The 19,327-nt window shown below is 41.7% G+C and overlaps 1 protein-coding gene across 1 annotated transcript in view; it reads right to left on the minus strand.

The window, feature by feature from the left end:
• Nucleotides 1–19,327, minus strand: part of LOC136675443 (dedicator of cytokinesis protein 10-like) — a 124,248-nt gene that overhangs the window by 46,261 nt on the left and 58,660 nt on the right. The window contains exons 2-10 of the mRNA XM_066651995.1: nt 18,970–19,089; nt 14,676–14,765; nt 12,439–12,521; nt 10,826–10,898; nt 10,046–10,183; nt 5,617–5,751; nt 1,811–1,997; nt 734–819; nt 544–627 (exon numbers count right to left, since the gene is read on the minus strand). Coding sequence (XP_066508092.1) covers nt 544–627; nt 734–819; nt 1,811–1,997; nt 5,617–5,751; nt 10,046–10,183; nt 10,826–10,898; nt 12,439–12,521; nt 14,676–14,765; nt 18,970–19,089 — 996 coding nt within the window. The remainder of the gene's footprint in view (nt 1–543; nt 628–733; nt 820–1,810; nt 1,998–5,616; nt 5,752–10,045; nt 10,184–10,825; nt 10,899–12,438; nt 12,522–14,675; nt 14,766–18,969; nt 19,090–19,327) is intronic.

Below are 19,327 nucleotides of genomic sequence, written 5' to 3' on the forward strand. Positions count from 1 at the left end.
TTTTTTTTATTAAAATAGTTGGTATTTAAATAAGTTTTAACGTCTTTTTTTTCCCTCTGTTGCCATTTTATTGTAATTGTTGCGTTGTATTAAAAAGACTGAGTATTAATATGCTATGTTCAACATTGCTAACAATGAAATCCCTGTCTTTAAATCATCTAAACCTAAACTCACACCTAATTTTAGATGAAATATTAACCACAAGAACAGAACAAATACATCACAGGCTTTTACAGCGATTTTTCCTGATGGTGCATCAATAAATCCTTCACATTTTTAACTACAACTATACATTACACCAAATGCTTTAAAACATATTTGTACACTTAATATTACAGTTTTTATTATTGCAATTTATAAACATGTACACCTCCCTTTTAATGTGGGACATCCTAAAATATTTTGTCTGAAAAAAAATGTATGTGATAAAGGGGGAGTACGATTTGAGAAATTGCTTTAAGATCATTTTTGTAAACACAGTAAATGCTCGTGTGGAGTGTAGCTGCGTTCACTGGAGGGATGTGTGGATGGACAGAGGCGTACAGGAGTGTCAGGGTCGAGGGAGAACAGGTTCAGTCTCTCTTCTTTCCTGGCGGCTCTCACCATCTCCTCGGTTTCAGTGATGTACTGATGAGCAAACAGACAGCTTTTAAGGGGTGTGTATCCATAGCAACACCATCCTGTGTTTATTAGTGCATGAGGTGGGGCTGCGGTATGACGTCCTCTGTGTTACCTTGGCCAGTTCGGGATTGATCCCATTTTCTGTCGTTTCCTCATTTTCAGGCAGACAAATGTGATTCAAGGACAGATCAATAACATCTGGAAAGATTACAGGAGAATAAAACAATCACATGTAATTATTATAATTAGTCATTAAAACAACACAAAGACGATTTCCAGAAACTTTAGGTTGCAGTCCAAAATTGTTGAAAAATATACAAAGATAATATTTCACATGTTGAAATATCAGCAACAAATGATTAAGGGTTTAAATGATTAGCACATCACTGCTTTGTTTTATTCACAATTTGCATATCATCCCAATGTGACGCATCATAAAAAAAAGACAAACGTATCCAGACACCTGTCTAATTCTGACATGTATTCGTCACACATTTCTCCTGAAATCAAAAGTAGTTTGTCCCTCTTTGCTGCAGTAACAGCTTCTTCTCTTCGGGGAAGGACTTTTCTCTGTTTAATGGTTTCTCCTATGATAAGAGGGGGCTTTAAAGAGGCAGATGCAGAAGAGAGAACTGAGAGAGACTGAGACAGAGACAGAGACTGAGAGGGGTAATGATCTGGTCCAGTGCTCCAGGGCAAAACTTACTCAGCTTCTCTTTAACCTTCTTTCTCTGTTTCTACTATTTTATTTTATCTTTCATTTTGCTGAAACTGAGAAGTTTGGAGTGTCATTATTAATTTAATGAGAAAACTGGAAAATCTGGGATTTTGCCTTTAAGCTCTGCTCTTATCACCAAAGAACCTCAGCAAACTAAACACACTGATTCAGAAAAGCATTTATATGAAAATGAGTCTGATATATAGCTGATAGAGTTCAGATCCTGCTTAATATCACTCTTCATACACACATTGACCTACTTGTGATTGCTACAGAGCATAGTCCACCTGTTGGTCTGCATACTTTGCTAGTCCCCTTCCACCCTGTTCTTCAAAGGTCAAGACCCCCTCACACAGTAACACATCACCACGTCGGTGTCCCTGCAGCGCTGAGAATGATCCACCACCAGTCGAAGAACAGAGTGAAGGGGGATAAGAACAGAGTTACATATGAGCAGTGCTCTGGGCTCACCGTGCTTGGTGTCTGTCAGGTCCATACTCTTGCGGTCCAGAGCGGGACCCTCAGGTGGACTTATCTGGAGGATCCGGTTCAGTGTATTGATCCAGTCCTCCATGTCCTGCTCACTCTCTGCCGCAAGGACAAAGTACGTCACCTCATTCATCTTCAGCTCAAAGGCGTGCTTCCTCAGACGATTGTTCTGCGGACAACACCCAATCAGAGCATTTTAAAGCATTGATCTGGACTTTTAAAGCAGTAGAGCTGGTACAGTGTAGTGTGGTCCACTGCCGTCCATGAGCCAGGCTAGGGTTTGATTCCCAGCGCAAGCAGGAACAGCACACTACACTAATGACATTCCCAGCACTGCATTAATTTAGCACTGTAACATACAGGGGTTGGACAATGAAAGTGAAACACCTGTCATTGTAGTGTGGGAGGTTTCATGGCTAAATTGGAGCGGCCTGGTGGACAATCTTCATTAACTGCACATTGCACCAGTAAGACCATGTGCATCCAATGGTTCAAACACTGTGTCCTGAAGGCGGTGCCGTGTATCAGGACGACAATGCACCAATACACACAGCGAGACTGGTGAAGGATTGGTTTGATGAACATGAAAGTGAAGTTGAACATCTCCCATGGCCTGCACAGTCACCAGATCTAAATATTATTGAGCCACTTTGGGGTGTTTTGGAGGAGCGAGTCAGGAAACGTTTTCCTCCACCAGCATCACGTAGAGACCTGGCCACTATCCTGCAAGAAGAATGGCTTCAAATCCCTCTGACCACTGTGCAGGACTTGTGTATGTCATTCCCCAGACGAACTGACACTGTATCGGCCGCAAAAGGAGGCCCTACACCACACTAATAAATTATTGTGGTCTAAAACCAGGTGTTTCACTGTCATTGTCCAACCCCTGTAACAGTAACATGCTCTGAACAAAAGCATGTGCCTTTTATAAAACACTGATATTATAACACACATTTTACTGCGGGTACAAACACAGAAAAGGACAATTGATGAGAATGTAAACAATACAAAATTGAAAAATGTGGAGCATATTTAAGGAAAACAAAAAATGAAAGTGAATAAATGTACAAATAAATAATATTGCAAATAAACATCTATACATGTTTTCTTATATATATATATATATATATATATATATATATATATTCCTGTATTTCCACAATTGTACATTTCTTTATTTCTTCATTTGCACACTTGGTCTGGTTTAGGAACTCCTGGAAAATTATCACACATTCATTTATTCCATCATTATCTGTAACCCTTATCCAGTTCAAGGTCGCGGTCGGTCCAGAGCCTACCTGGAATCATTGGGCACAAGGCAGGAACACACCCTGGAGGGGGCGCCAGTCCTTCACAGGGCAACACACACACACTTTCACTCACACCTACGGACACTTTTGAGTCGCCAATCCACCTACCATCGTGTGTTTTTGGACTGTGGGAGGAAACCGGAGCACCCGGAGGAAACCCAAACAGACACAAAGAGAACACACCAACTCCTCACAGACAGTCACCCGGAGGAAACCCACGCAGACACAGGGAGAACACACCACACTCCTCACAGACAGTCACCCGGAGGAAACCCACGCAAACACAGAGAGAACACACCACACTCCTCACAGACAGTCACCCGGAGGAAACCCACGCAGACACAGGGAGAACACACCACACTCCTCACAGACAGTCACCCGAAGGAAACCCACGCAGACACAGGGAGAACACACTACACTCCTCACAGACAGTCACCCGGAGGAAACCCACGCAGACACAGGGAGAACACACCATACTCCTCACAGACAGTCACCCGAAGGAAACCCACGCAGACACAGGGAGAACACACCACACTCCTCACAGACAGTCACCCGGAGGAAACCCACACAGACACAGGGAGAACACACCACACTACTCACAGACAGTGACCCGAAGGAAACCCACGCAGACACAGGGAAAACACACACTCCTCACAGACAGTCACCCGGAGGAAACCCACACAGACACAGGGAGAACACAACACACTCCTCACAGACAGTCACCCGGAGGAAACCCACGCAGACACAGGGAGAACACACCACACTCCTCACAGTCACCTGGAGGAAACCCACGCAGACACAGGGAGAACACACCACACTCCTCACAGACAGTCACCTGGAGGAAACCCATGCAGACACAGGGAGAACACACCAACTCCTCACAGACAGTCACCAGGAGGAAACCCACACAGACACAGGGAGAACACAACACACTCCTCACAGTCACCTGGAGGAAACCCACGCAGACACAGGGAGAACACACCACACTCCTCACAGACATTCACCCGGAGGCAACCCATGCAGACACAGAGAGAACACACCACACTCCTCACAGACAGTCACCCGGAGGCAACCCATGCAGACACAAGGAGAACACACCAACTCCTAATTATCACACAGCACATCCTTAAAATTTCACTTCTACACAGAGAGGCTTACAAACAGTCCTTTGTTGAAACAACGTAGACCTTTCCACCCAGTTTCACTTTTCTTTTGCTTTTACTGTTTGCTGTTAAAGAAGTGCATATAGCAGTGGGTTAAGTAGGGCATAACGACTGGTTGGTGCTGGAAAACTTGGCAAACTTGGAAAGTATAACATTTGCACAAGTGTTTCTGAGGTGCTAAATCTCAGGAATATTATAATGCTTTTATTTTTCCCTATGTTTGAATCATTGGACATATATTTATGTTTTTATACATTTTCTCTCACACCTGTTATCTCTGTATTTTCTAATTTGTAAAGCACTTTAAATGACTGCAGTGAATGAAAGGTGTTATATAATCGTGCTTTTCCACTGCATGGTACCTGCTCTACTCGCTTGGTCCCTTGGTTTCCCTGTACTGAAAAAGCAGGCTTTGAAAACCACAACAATGGTAGCAGTAATGTTAAGAGTTGTTTAATTATTGTGTGTTCATGTGTTGTTATTGTTGTTGTTTGGGACTGAACACAGCTCAGTCACCAGTTTAGTCAGATCCGTAGAGTATTTTCATTCCTTGTTTCAGTGTCCAGCTCTCGCTGGATTTTTTCATCGGCCACCAATCCTAGGAGCATCTGAACCTCTTCAAAAGACCACAACGTAATTTAATGAGCTGCCCTTGTGAGTCGCATAAAAACAAATGTGATCTCTGCTGTAACTTGTAGATTATACAGATGGTGAGTTTGTGCCGGACGTCTGCACCGAATGGTGTACACTCTCCAGAAGTAGAGAAGAATATTTGTAAGATTTAATTCATTCATCCTCTGTAACCACTTTCCCTGCTCAGAAGTGCGGTTGGTCCAAAGCTTAGTGCCAAACAGAGTTGGATAGCATCCAAGCAGTGGAAAAACGCCATTAGTAAACTTGCATTGCCTTTAGACCATCAGCATTTCTTCCTAAAACTTCCAACTGTCCCATGTCACTAATAATTAAAATCCAATTCTCTCTCCAGTTTTTCCAAAATTAAGTCATCATACAAGTGACCTCCTCTTGAAAATCTGTTTTATCATTAGCAAAAATAATCCCCATCACTGTTAAAAGTAAACTGACACAGCCTTGGTGAGATTTACAAACTCTGTTGAAACTCCCTAATAAGAGGAACTCAGCAAAGACCACTGCCTTTTATTAGAAGCGGTTTTCTAGGCAACAGGTTCCTGTTTTTAGCTGTTGCCCTCATATTGCATTAAAATGACTAATGCAATTATTATAAGAGTAAGCAAGGCCTTGGTCACTGTCATGGCTACAGTGAGTCGATCTGAAGAGTGAACTCTTGGGTACTGACCTGAACGACCCCTGTGCATGAGTCCAGAAATATGCAACCCTTCGGTTCCTTTGAGATCTTCTCATCTTTGTAGAAGTTCATGATGTAGGAGTTGTCTGTTAGCTGGGTCAGCTGGAAATATCTCCTCTTAAAGGACTGCAAATACACAACCGAAACCAAGAGAGGGTAAGAAACCACAGGCATTTATAAACACTTATTGTCATAAAGTTCAGTAGTGCTCTTATACAGGGTGGAAGTAAAATGGACTGCACATAGAAGTGCAGGCGCTAATGGGAAATAAAAAAAATTGACAGAAAAAGACATTATTTGAGCTATTTTTGAATTTAAGGCTAAATCATGTCTGATTATATAAATTAGCTTTTTTTTTTTTACCAATCCTCCCATCATTATGTCTTGTAATTCAAAATAACCACACTCTGGAATGAACTGCTACAGTTCAGGGACATTATTGGTGTTGAGCATGTGCCAGCTTTGATAATGAGGTCACCAAACGTGACCCAGCTCTAGGGCTGGCTTGAGGTATAGTTCTCCAAGACCGCGTGTTTATGAAGGAGAAAAGGTAAGAGTACAATAAGCCTATTCATAGTAATTATTACCACCTTATGCTCTGTTTTATGGTTTTCAGCATGTTTCTATAAATCTGCGTGCTGCTCTTGTACACGTTATTATCTGACACAAAGCCACACTTAATGCATTTCCAGGAAACCAAGCTGGCCGCTGAACACTATGACGTTAGCTGGAAGTCAGAAGCAGAAGTATTCTGATGGAGGAGCTCAGTGTAATGGGAGAATAAATGTTCTTCTACATCCTCAGCATAAACTGCATTAGATGATATTGCAGTGATTGATTCTCGGTCATCTGAGCTCATGGAGTAATGTTCTTATGCTGTTATTCATAAGCATAATCTCCTTAATCAAAACCATATTCTGAACTGCCTGTGAGATTACCTCCTCTCAAAGCTCTTAGCACTAAGCATGTCCAGCACACTAAACTTTCAAATGGACAGTCATAAGCAACAGTACATGAGCCTAAGAGCACTTTGTCCAATTGCAGTGGTATACAACCCCCTGGCACTGAAGTGTATAATGATGGAAATACATTCTCTGGAGTGATGGAGCTGAATCTGATCATTTAAAGGAGAAAGAGGGGTGGTTTTGGGGATCCACAGCTAACAAGCAACAGCAAATTCAGAAGTAATTTACGTATCTTGCCTATATCTACTAGGTAAGTAGATATAGATATATACTCAATAATCCTGTTCCTCCTTTTGTGTTAATTCTGGTATAACGTCCCCACTGTGTGTTCATGTACCTTTAAAACCACACTACCGCACTGTAGTCACATAACATTGCCCCATCAGACACATGAAACCTAAACAAAGAGGCTGATGTTTGAATCATTTTAATGTATATTACATCCCACTTCTCTGTTATCTCTGTATTTTCTCATTTGTAAAGCACTTTAAATGACTGCAGTAAATGAAAAGTGTTACATAATCACGCTTTTTTTTTCTGGTACCTGCTCTACTTGACTCAATTGCACGGCTCTACTCGCTTGGTCCCTTGTTTTCCCTGTACTGAAATGTATCTGACGTCATCCAAAGCCCTGTCTCTAATGGGAACAGCAGGCTTTGGAAACCACAACAATGGTCACTAAACATAAAAAGTCCAATGTAAAAACAGTGAAAACCAGTTTCAGACCAAAGTTAATCCATCAATCTGTTTAACTCTGGAACATGATCACACACCGTGTATAAACAAAGCACGACTCCAAAACAGAGAAAGACTAGCTCCCAGCAACTTTAGAAACAAATATTCCACCTTTAATACTGGAGCATATTTGTTGTTTATTAAAATTTTACAAGTTTACCAAAATTCTTGTTGAATCCTACACCTCAACACTAAGGTTGCTGTGGCCGTTAATGATCCAATCAGCAACTGGCTATCCTTAACGACTACGGTTACTCATTGAGCCAATCACCCACTGTATCATTAGCTCTTCACAGGGGTCATCAGGTAAGCACCTCCCCTCGTCAGTGCTTTGCTGAATTAAGCCCACAACACCTCCAGAAGGCTCAACAGTGAAGTCTGGCATCCCAGACCCACCCCATTCCAAGCCAGCTTTACCGTCCTACCTTACCCTTTACCATCAACAACCCTAAATCTACACTGGCCTCCCTGGAGACTAAGGTTGTACCTAGCCCCACTGGCACCGTTAATGCATGCTCAGTGCCACCAGTTCCATGTGAACTTTACATGCTACATCAACAATCTCAATAGCACCTCTACAGTGCATTTCCCGAAGTAATCTGTGCTCTCCCGAAGTAATCCGTCTGCTCTCCAACAAACATGCTAAAAGCCATAGCACCTGATTATGTCTCCATGTATACCAACCCAGTGACAAACTAATTATAATCCACACCTAGGTTCTTTACCTACTCACTGTCCAAGATTTTGCGGTGTTGGAAGGACTCCCAGGGGAAGATGCTCCGAGGAAAAAATGTATACGACTTGCCTCTATCGCCCACAACTCTGGCCAGGAAATCTTCCGCTTCTCTAGATTCTCACATTAACGCCACTGGCTTTGTTTTGCCTGTGACATTGCTGTTGCACACTGTGCCTCCTGTCATAATTTTTGTTCTCTCTCTGGTGATGTGACCTTACTAAAAAGCTTTCCAAGAATCACCTGACCCAAGGCCTGCTCTTCCGCATTGTACTAGGCCAATCACATCCCTTAGTTCTAATGAGCTACTGGCTACCTGCACGGGCACTTTCGGACTCCACTTCCTTCCAGATTTTGTGATTGGCGCTGCTTCCTTTAACACTGCATCTTTCGATCCTGACAAAATCACCTCACAATTCACATTTGCACATTTAAATTCCTCAGCTAAACTTGTGACAATACCCCTCTCCAATACCCTGCCAAGCTACTTAAACACTGCAGTACCCCTTGCCACTTCCTTATGGCCTTGTTAACCTTTCCATCCTCTCTACTTCTATCATTGAAACATCATAAACTGTCAATGGCCACCTAATAAGAGGCAGTAAACCAAACTGCAGACACCACAATTTCAACTTCCTTCAGCCTTCACAAGTTCAGCTTTTAGTCCCACAACTTGTTCTGTATCATTTAGCGCTGCACTATACCATCTACCTAAACTCTTCACTGGTCTCTCCAGTACTGTAGGGATCATTTCTGCTTCCATCAAAATTCTTTCTTGCACAAGTTTTCCTTTGACAACCGACAGACTTCTAGACTTGCTTGGTTTAACTTTCTGCCTTGCCAACCTTAGATTATCATTTAACTTCTCCAGTAACCATCGTGTACAAGGCACAGTAGTTGTTAGCGTTGTCATGTCATCCATGTAAGCCCTAATTGGGGGGAGCCGAGTACTGTCATGGAACCTTTCCCCGCCTACAACCCATTTAGAGGCCCTAATTACTACCTCCATTGCCATTGTAAATGCTAATGGTGAAATCGTATATGCAGCCATTATACCTATTTCTAATCGCTGCCAGGATGTAACAAATTCCCCTGTGCTAAAGCAAAACTGAATATCCTCAAAGTATGCTTTAACCAGTCTAGTAACCTTATCTGGCACCTGGAATAATTCAAAATTTTTCCACATAAATTTATGTGGAACTGAGCCGAATGCATTAGCTAAAGCTAGGAAAACAACATGTAAATCCCTACCCTCTTTCTTAGCTGTCTGAATCTGATACCAGATCATGCTGCTATGTTCCAAACATCCTGCAAATCCAGAATGTATCAATTAATGTGTTTGCTTTCAGATAAGCAGCCAGTCTCCATGCTATCACACTTAAGAAATCTTACCCTCCACATTAAGAAGACTTATGGGCCAAAACTGTTCTATACTCACAGCATCTTTCTCTTTAGGGATAGGATTACCACCTGCACTTCTCCACTCATTTGGAATGATCCCTTTCTTGCAAACAACAATTATCAACCTCCACAAAAACATATATACTTGTACAGCTGATATGGCACACCATTAGGCCCTGGAGCAGAACCTGCCTTTTCATGACGCACCACATCTTGAACCTCACTCCATTTTGGTGGGCTAACCTCTATGTTCTGCTCAAGTTCACCTAATGGTGGAATATCCTGTGGCAACTCCTTTGCCTCATCTTTATGTGTATACACACCAGTGAAATGCTCCTCTAATTCCCTCTTTCCAACTTTTAAACTCCCAGATTTCTCCTTACCAACTAAATAAATAATACCCAGTAACACTCAATTAATAAAACTACTGGATGAACAGCTGTCCATAAACTTCTGGTCACCCACTGCATCAGTACCACCCTCAGTAGGCAAGGAGACTGATCCCAAACCAGCCGTGTGTCTGAGAGGTGTGTGGTCCAGTGATGAGTGCGAGCAGCTGAGAGTTTTTATGAATGAAGCCTCTCACCCGAACAGTGATGCTGTTGTTGACGGTGCTGTTGAAGTTGCCTTTGTAGAGCCAGCCAGATTTAAAGACCCCGATCCCAGCCCCTCCGCTGCCTCCACCGCCCCCTCCTCCTTTAGACGATGACAACGACGTTGTGTCCTGCAAAAAAGCATCAACAAGGCTCATGAAATGGGCAGTTATGGACACCAGTTCTCCTTAAATGGCTGTCATATCCAAAGACATCACCGTTACTGTATCTCCAGAATCTGGGGTTTTGAAAACCTGATATAAGGTGGCTGGTAAAGCATAGTGGAAAATGCCACACCAGGTTTGTCTCCCAGCTTCAGTAAGTATAACCCACTACACCGGTAACTGTCACTGAGCAAGACTCCTAACACTGCAGTAAACACATGTGTAAAACAGTGCTCTGGATAAAAGCTTACACCATACGTTTCTAAATGTAATTGCACTACGCTGCTGGTAAGTAACTGAAAGTTTTACAGGACATTTTACATTCTGTAATAACAATCATACATTTGTAAAACCTGAATTGATAAATATATTGATTTCTGAAAGGCTGAGGATTGTTCCAGAGCTGTTAAACTCAAGCAGAACAAAGTGCTGACTGAAGTCTTTTCTGTGAAAGCTCCCTACGGCCCTACTGAGATGATAGTGAGTCAAACGCTGCACACATTTTCTTCTGGGCCCTGTGTTATGTGTTTTTCCAGGATCTGGAGAAATGATTTGGACGTGTGCTGAGATCAAGAGGGCGTGTGCTGGACATGCGGGAGGAACACTGACCTCATCCTTATCCACATCTTCATGGTCAATCTCAAACGAGTGGGAGGGCAGTTTCTGAGCCTTATACATTTTCCTGAGAGAGAGAGAGAGAGAGAGAGAGAGAGAGAGAGAAAACAAAATTACTTTAATTCATATCTACACAATAACTGACATATTCATGTATGTTTTGTATTAAATACATCCAGAGGTTTAATAAAATTAACCCATGACTTTGTTAACTGTCACAGCTTTTATATGTTAAAAAGGAAGTACAATATTCTCAGTGACAGAGTAAAAGCAACAGAGTAAAAGCGCTGTTATCCATCACCATCCATCACCACTCAGCACCCACCCCCACCCCCCCCCCCCCACCCAGCCCGAACTCGCTTCTTTCCTTCCTGCAGATGCTTAAAAACCTGATAAATGCTTAACGTGTATCCTAGTGTGCCTTGCCCTTTTAAAGGCCTGGTCTGTCCATTAAAAGGTCACAGTGTGGTCAAACTAAATGTCCCAGAATTCCCATTATGGCCCATTTCCACAATGTCAACACGATATCTGATACTCAGTAGGGCTGAACTGATGCCTTAAATCCACTACTACCTTAAATACACTGTCACATTAAATCCAGTGCATCCTTATATCCACTGATAACTTGTGTTTTCTATGATATAAACCCTTTAAAAAGCATTCGCTACGTGTTATTAAACATACACACAAGAGAACTCTAAATCGTCTTCAGTGCAAAACACATATAATTAACCACAACAATAATAAAAATAACAATAATAATAAGAAGAAGCAGAACAATAACAATAGGTCACAGCGGAACACGAGTTTCCAGAGTTATCCAGAGAAACTTAATCCACGAGCAAAAGAACACAGAAGGTCAACAGTGGCTCAAGTGGTGGAAACGTGTGGGAAATGTGACTGTGGCCTGCATATGAAGGGTCGTGTGAATTGACCCTGAGGGGCTCAGCGGGAGACAGGAACAACGTTCTGAGGAAGAAAGGCTTCAGTGAACTTTGTGACCAGCCGTGTGACACTCCTGACTGAAAATAAGAGCCGTTATTACCCTTTAAAAACACCCAATCATATTTAGGAGAGTAGTTACTTATGTTTATATGTTTTTTTGTAAAATCCAACTCATATGAATGAAGAAATTCATCCTCCATAGAGTGAGCCCCTCACATAGGGGTGTTCACAAATATAAAAGGGATTTCGTATGGAATCTGTGACACATCCAGGCCACTAGATGTCAGTATAACGTGAAATAATTTCATATTTGCTTCAAGATATGTTTATATGCGTATGCTTCTGAAAGCAATAACAGTTAGCTAAGGCAGATTTATCATGAAAAACATAAAAACATTCTAAATGGTGGGTTTGAGCATGCACAGAGCTGCTGTAGGTATTGATAGGTAGCGCCACATGTAAGAGTGTTTACAAAGTGCAGCTTCAGTGAGTACCCCCATAGCCAACATTCAGCTGTACATTAATGAAGTAAGTAAACAGGTTCATGTTATTAGAGGTGATGGGAACATATACATGGCATTTGTGCTGGCGGATCTTAAAATGGTTGGTGACCACTGGTCTAAAGGGCTGTATATTATCTTTAGTAATAAAAGATACAGTACCTGGGCAGTAGGCGGTAGTCCCCAGAGTAATCCTGATACCTGTACTCCACCACATGCAGCTGGGAGTTGTAGTACCGACAGGCCTGAAGAGAATAAGCAGAGGAAGGCAGTATGAAAGAGTGACAATCCATCGTTTATATTTAGCATCTGGTAGGTGGTATACCCCTTCGTCTGAGTATGTCCAATCAGCGATAGACCCACGTTTATGTGAGAGCACAAAGAAGAGGTTAAATGTAGCATAACAGATGCGATGAGCATGGAGAAATAAGAGCACTGATTAAAAACCCAGAAAATAAGAATGAAGAGGAAAGATAACCAAGCGGAAACTGCTAAAAAGCAGCGCTTCTGCTCACCACGGGTTCTTTAGACAGGGGAGAACGCTATTGTGGGGCTTGTGGGGTTTTGACCAAAGCAGGTCACCAACGTTTCATATGCCCCTTTAAGGCATAAAAGATAAATATTACAGGCTTCACTTTAACAAAGAGCCTCATTCAGTCCTGTGTTGAACTGCAGTAGAACCTCAGACGCTCTCCAGAAAGACCAGAGGGACAACTGATGAAAACAAATCACAGCGAGGAGCAACTGAATTAACTCTGTGTTTAACTGAATTAAATGGAGCTTCTCTGTACAGCAGAGAGACAGATACTTGTCCTGCTGCATAAGACCACCTACACTACATGGCCAAAGGTTTGCGGACACCTGCTCAACCAACATTTCTTCTCAAATCAGTTGTACGAATTTGTCCTTCACACTTTAAATGGTTAAAATACATCCTGGCACAATTCCACCTTAAATGGTGCAGCAGTAACATTCAGGCAGCAGTGCACCACAAGTAGTGCATCGGAAATATTGTATATCTGCATCGAAGCACCACCATTTATTTGCAGCACCATTTAATGGGGAACAGAAAGTCTTTCAAGACGTTTTGTGATGAATCAGTGCTGTATCTACAGCTAGATTATTATTGGATACTATATTGAAAAGAGTTGTCAAGCACAATTGTGAAATACGTCATTCTGAAAGTCCTATATATTTGTGTATGTGGTAAAACCACTGACTCGTGCTATAGAACTAAGCTAATTCAGGGTTAGGAGTCTTGCCCAAGGTCTCTTAATGGTGTAGCATGTTGTGGTTACCAAAGCAGGGAACTCATTATGCAACACCAATAAAAATAGAAAATTAGTGGCAGTTATCTATTAAACGGTCAATCAGACTGAACCAATCAGATTGCAGGGTTGAAACTAACTGCAGCACAATGTAGGTTAACAGAGCTGTGGGGAACACATTTGTAAAGGATAATCCAGATGTTTTCATTCGCAGTAACGCACGCAGACACATGTAAACACTTACAGAAAATGCAGTTTAAACTTAGACATAATTACACACACACACACACACCATAAACAGAAATAACAGGAGCCAAAGACAAACAGTGCCCCCTCACACACACACACACACACACACAGAGACTTACCCTAGCCTTAGCCATAACTACTACTAGCAAAACATTGCATGACCTCACCTTGACCTTTACACATCTTCACTTTAAAATGAATAATATAGAGAAGACAAATCCTCACAATTTGAGTGTAATAAGATTTCATTTTTCCCTTAAACAGCAATATATCTGGACCACACACACACACACACACACACACACACACACACAGTGACATGGCTGACTGGTTAGTTTCCGTGATCAGGGTTCTGGAACGTGTCTGAGAGAACTAAACACTAATTTAAACTTCCCTCTGAAGCACACACACACACACACACACACACTTGCAAGTCACTGTATCAGCACGTCTCGCTGACCATAAACACACTCTTATAAACGATCAAAGATCACATTTCCCTCTGTTTCATTCCTTTTCTCCTCTTTTCCTCTCTTCTTTTCTTTCTTGTTCTTTTTCCATAGGTTTATGTACATTATCTTGTCACATTTTTATATTTCTCTTTCTGTATAATACTTCATTCTTTCTTTGCGTGTGTGTGCGTGTACACTTTTTATTCCACAGAGAGAAAACGTGACAGGGTTCGTCAATTCAGGCAGTTCCTCTTAACCACCGCACAAGCATGTAAACACACACACAAACACAAATACACACACAGACGCGCTTCTAATTAAGCCAAACCAAAACCGGTGCCTGTAACTTAATGTGTCTAAGAGAACCATTGACATTTCACACACACACACACACACACACACACACACACACACACACACACACACTCACCTGTCTGACCAGCAGACACTCGGCCTGGTCCTCTGCTCCGTCAGGAACAGTGGACTGCAGCGTTCTCCTGTCCTGAGGAACAGTGCACACCTGAGGGCGAGAGAACAAGACAAATTTAATTAAAATAATCAATATTAAATTAATGAAGCACAAAATGAAGTTCATTACCTCCACAACAAGAACAACAAAACTCCAACATCTACTGACATCACCCCCCCCCCCCACACACACACCCAATTTGTTAGAGCAGAGGCTATTACTCTAACAAATAGGAGACAAACTACCAATTTGTGAGCACTTCCCTCCATCACTAACATTAACACCACACACTGCATCCGCAACACAACCATCATTGTGGATGATCAGATTACACACACACACAAACACACACACACACTTCAACCTCCTACTATCTGGGACAAGGCCCTCACATCCAGAATGTGCCAAAGCGTCCTTCCCCAAGACGTCAAACTGAACAAAACACACACTAAATGCCAGATGAAGCACTGGCACGGACAGTCACTGTTCTCCTCCTGCTGTTATTTAGTGGTCAATGTTGACAAAAATATAATTATAGCATACTGTCAAGTCAAATTTATGTATTGCACTTTTTACAACCAGATGGTGTCACAAAGCAGCGTCACAGAACTTGAAAATGACCAAAATTCAAAATGAATAGCAAGGTTATATTTTTTTTATTATAATTACAACATTAAAATAAAGTAATAAATATTGCACATTATCACACGTACATCACCCATGATGTGAACAGTGACTGCTCACACTGTGTACTATGCACTATATTTAACTGAAGAGCAAACGTGAACGTAAGGACGTAAGGCTCATGTGCAGCTGCTCCAGAGCATCCCATGCCATGCTTTTCTATGGCAACTCTACAAGCTGTGCACAGCCCACAAATGTGAGAAGCTGAATTCACTGATTTTAATTCACACAATGTGATTAAAACCCAATTGCAGTGTTTTATAAGAAATGTGATTCTTTAAGACTCTTTAACTTCACAAACTAATGACTGGCCGCTGAGTGTGGCTTTTAAAAGATTGAGCATGTGCGGAAACAAGAGCTGATCTTTCAATGGGCATCAGCAAAGAAGAACCCGCCGTTACATTTACACAGTGCAAAGTAAGCACAGTCTCAGAGGGGAATTATTCTGTCTGTCTCTCTCTCTCTCTTTGTACTGGGCATTCTAAGCATCCAGTTATTGTGCCTTCATATGCTGATGTGCATTAGTGGGTTAATGAAGTCATTAATGAGAAAACATCCACAGAAATTAGAGTCTGAATATGCAGCAGCGTCTCTTCCTGAAAGAACATTCCAAATCCACACAATACACTGTACAACCATCCATTTACACACAGCTCATCTACTGAGTCATCTCAGTGACTCTAATGTGGACCCATTGCTGACATTGCTAAAAGAAAGGGAGGCAGAAGCTGAAGGTCATTATGGTTAGAATCGTATAAAACCCAGCAGCGCTGGGCTGTGGAGCTGTGCTTTCAGGAGTGAAGGAGCCCCAACCATCCACAGATCTACAGCTAATCATCCAGCATCAGCACCTGACCTCATTCATGTTTAGAAAAAGGAGACATTGGAATATAAAAATCTATATAAATATACTATATGAATAAAACATAAATGAAATAAAACCACTGTTTTTAAACAGTGGCGGCACAGTGGCCACAGTCACAGGTGCAGGTAGTGTTGCAGTCACACAGCTCCAGGGTCCTGGGGTTGTGGGTTTGAGCCCCACTCTGGTGAGGAGCCGTGTGTTCTCCCCGTGTCTCCAGGGGTTTCCTCTGGGTACTCTAGTTTCCCCCCACGGTCCCAAAGCACACACTGGTAGGTGGATTGGTGACTCAAAAGTGTCTATCGACGTGAGTGTGTGAGTAAGTGGTGCCCTGCAAAACACTGGCTCCCCCTCCAAGGTGTGTTCCCACCTTGCGCCCATTGAATGCAGGTAGGCTCCCGGTTACAAACAATGAATGAACGACCGGCTTCAGAAGCGATAGAGCAGAGAAAACCTGATTTTATTCTTCTGTAAACAAACACTCAGTAAACACAGTGGACAACACTGAGGTCAGCAACAATCACAAACAAAGTGTAGAGACTTCGTACCATTGCGTCTATGATTCATTTGAGGAATTTATTGCAGCCGATTGCGTCGTAATTATTTTGCACAGATCTGAGAAAATCTCTAGTCACTAGAAAATGACTAGTCACCTGTTAGTTCCCTCTGTCACCTGCTGGTGTGAACTCTTTAGAACAATTTAAAATGTATTCAATGGCTGATTAAAATTAAGCCATCCCATAATAATATTGAATTGAATGAAAAAACTGGATACTGTCCGTCCCTAATCTTGACCTCAGCATTACTGACTGTTTCTGAGATCCTTTGATCAATGGGTTTTTGTGCAGTTTATAAACTACTGTTAGAACAAGGTTTGGAGTGGAAATGGAAGCTGTGAGAGGTGGTCTCTGACTTCTATACAGCCCTGTATTTTTATATCAGTGTCTGCACAATTGGAGATGGTTTGTTACACTGCAGTGGTGAGGATGTAGTCTGCAGTTGAAAGAGGATGTGGTTGCCTGAATAGGCCTCTGCATGCTGACATTTTTAGTAGAGCTTTAAACTCACACACACACACACACACACACACTCACTATCACTGCTGAACTATGAACCCATCTCTAACTGTAGTCACTCACTCTAATAGCGTTTCCTAACTCTGGCTTGTGTCCCTCACTCTCTTTCTCTCCCCCTTTAGAGCAGCTCCTAGCTCCGTCTCAATTAATGAAACACAGAGAATACACAACCTGAAATGAAACATGCTCTGAACATGCTCCAGTGTGATTTAATGTGGCTCTGCATACCTGCAGATCTCCACAGAGATCACCAAGATCCTGTAGAGGACCCACCTACTGCACAACATTATACAGCACTGCGCAAAAGTCTTAGGCAGCTTTTAAATAATATTAATATTTAATATAATGTATCTAACTTCTCCATCAGAGTGGTTGTATAAAATTATATATAATTACTAGGGATGCACTGATCTCAATTTTTTTGGGGGGGGCCGATACGATAACTGATAATTAGCACCTTGGAGTAGCCGATACCGCTATTAATAACTGATAACATTAGCTTTTTGTAATTAAAGCAAATTCACATTGGATTAAAGCTAAACAAATTCTTTGCATGATCATTTGTCATAGGACAAGCCTTTTCTTCAATATTTCCACATTTCTGAATTTTATTATTTGTATTTTATTTAGATTTTTATCAAATATTTACTGCTGGTTCCGCATGAATGGTTTCTATAGGGACGCTAACTAGTGCAGCACCGGCTTTGTTTTGGAGAGCGAGGAAGTGTGTGAGCGAGTGTTTGTAATCGTTTATCATCGTGTTTCAGAAATAAATTCAGATGCTGAATGACTCTGTATCTATTTTCATGTGTTTTATATAAGAATGGCTCCTGCACTGTGGTGGTTGAGAGCATCTTTCTGTCGTTTAACCTGCTGTGTGTTGGTCTGTGTGTGTGTTTACACCGATATCTGTATGTGTGTGTGTGTAATGAGTGTCGCTGATCCTTTAAATTAGTTTTCACAACAGAAAAATGTAATCATAGAAACTGTTCCATGCAGAAACTGTGAAAAACGTCCACACGGCAGACTTGCTGTGTATTTACAGGTATCAGCGCATACGCGTAAGCGCAAAAAATGCGCAAAGCAAACGGTTGTAATATCGGCTAAAATGCTAATATCTCGATAACGATAAATAAAAAACCACATATCGGCAAATAATATATCAGTCCCAGATATATTATGCATCACTAATAATTACAATAAATAAATAAACAGAGTTAAATTCAAGATTTATATTTCCGAAAAATTTGTATGTGTGTTGTGAGCAAGTGTAAAGAACTAAGTGTGTTTCCAGATGTTCTCCTTAATTGTATGGATTTGTTAAATCAACAGCCCACTTGATTTAACATTGTGAAGTATTTATTGACCACTAAAACGAGGAGACATGTGTAAAGGGTTAAATCAACACATTCACACACACACACACACTATCACACTCACTGAAATAATAGAATTTGATTTTATTTCATTCACTAATTCAGTGGGACAGTGCTCTCTGCATTATCACTGGCTTGATACCAATAATCCTCAGAAAACCTCAATATCAGTTGATAGTTTCAACCAAACGATTTATCAGTCAAGACCCTTACCCAACAAGACCCCAACAACCGCATCCAGAGAGTGGTGTACTCACAGTGAAGTCATGGTCTGGGAAAAGCAGCAGGTCTTGGAGAGGATCCTCCTTCAGTTCAGGCTCCAGTTCTGAGATCACAGCCTCGTAATCCAGAGGATCTATTAGCTTCGGCTTCTCCTGCTGTTGACAAACAAACAAGACAGAGACATAAGTGAACAAGTCAAAACCAAGGAGATTTCCCCCTTTTACTTCACCGCCTTGGGGGCTTTAGACCCCTCTCTCTGACGCATGGCATTGAGCATGATGATCTATGGCTCATGTGCAGCTGCTTATGTTTTCCTTTGGAAACTGCACATAATGTTGTGCATGTGTATTAGTCAGTAGGCTGCTTAATATGGTTTTATCTTGGCTACAAAAG

This window comes from Hoplias malabaricus, chromosome X1, assembly GCF_029633855.1.
Source record: "Hoplias malabaricus isolate fHopMal1 chromosome X1, fHopMal1.hap1, whole genome shotgun sequence".
NCBI lineage: Eukaryota > Metazoa > Chordata > Actinopteri > Characiformes > Erythrinidae > Hoplias > Hoplias malabaricus.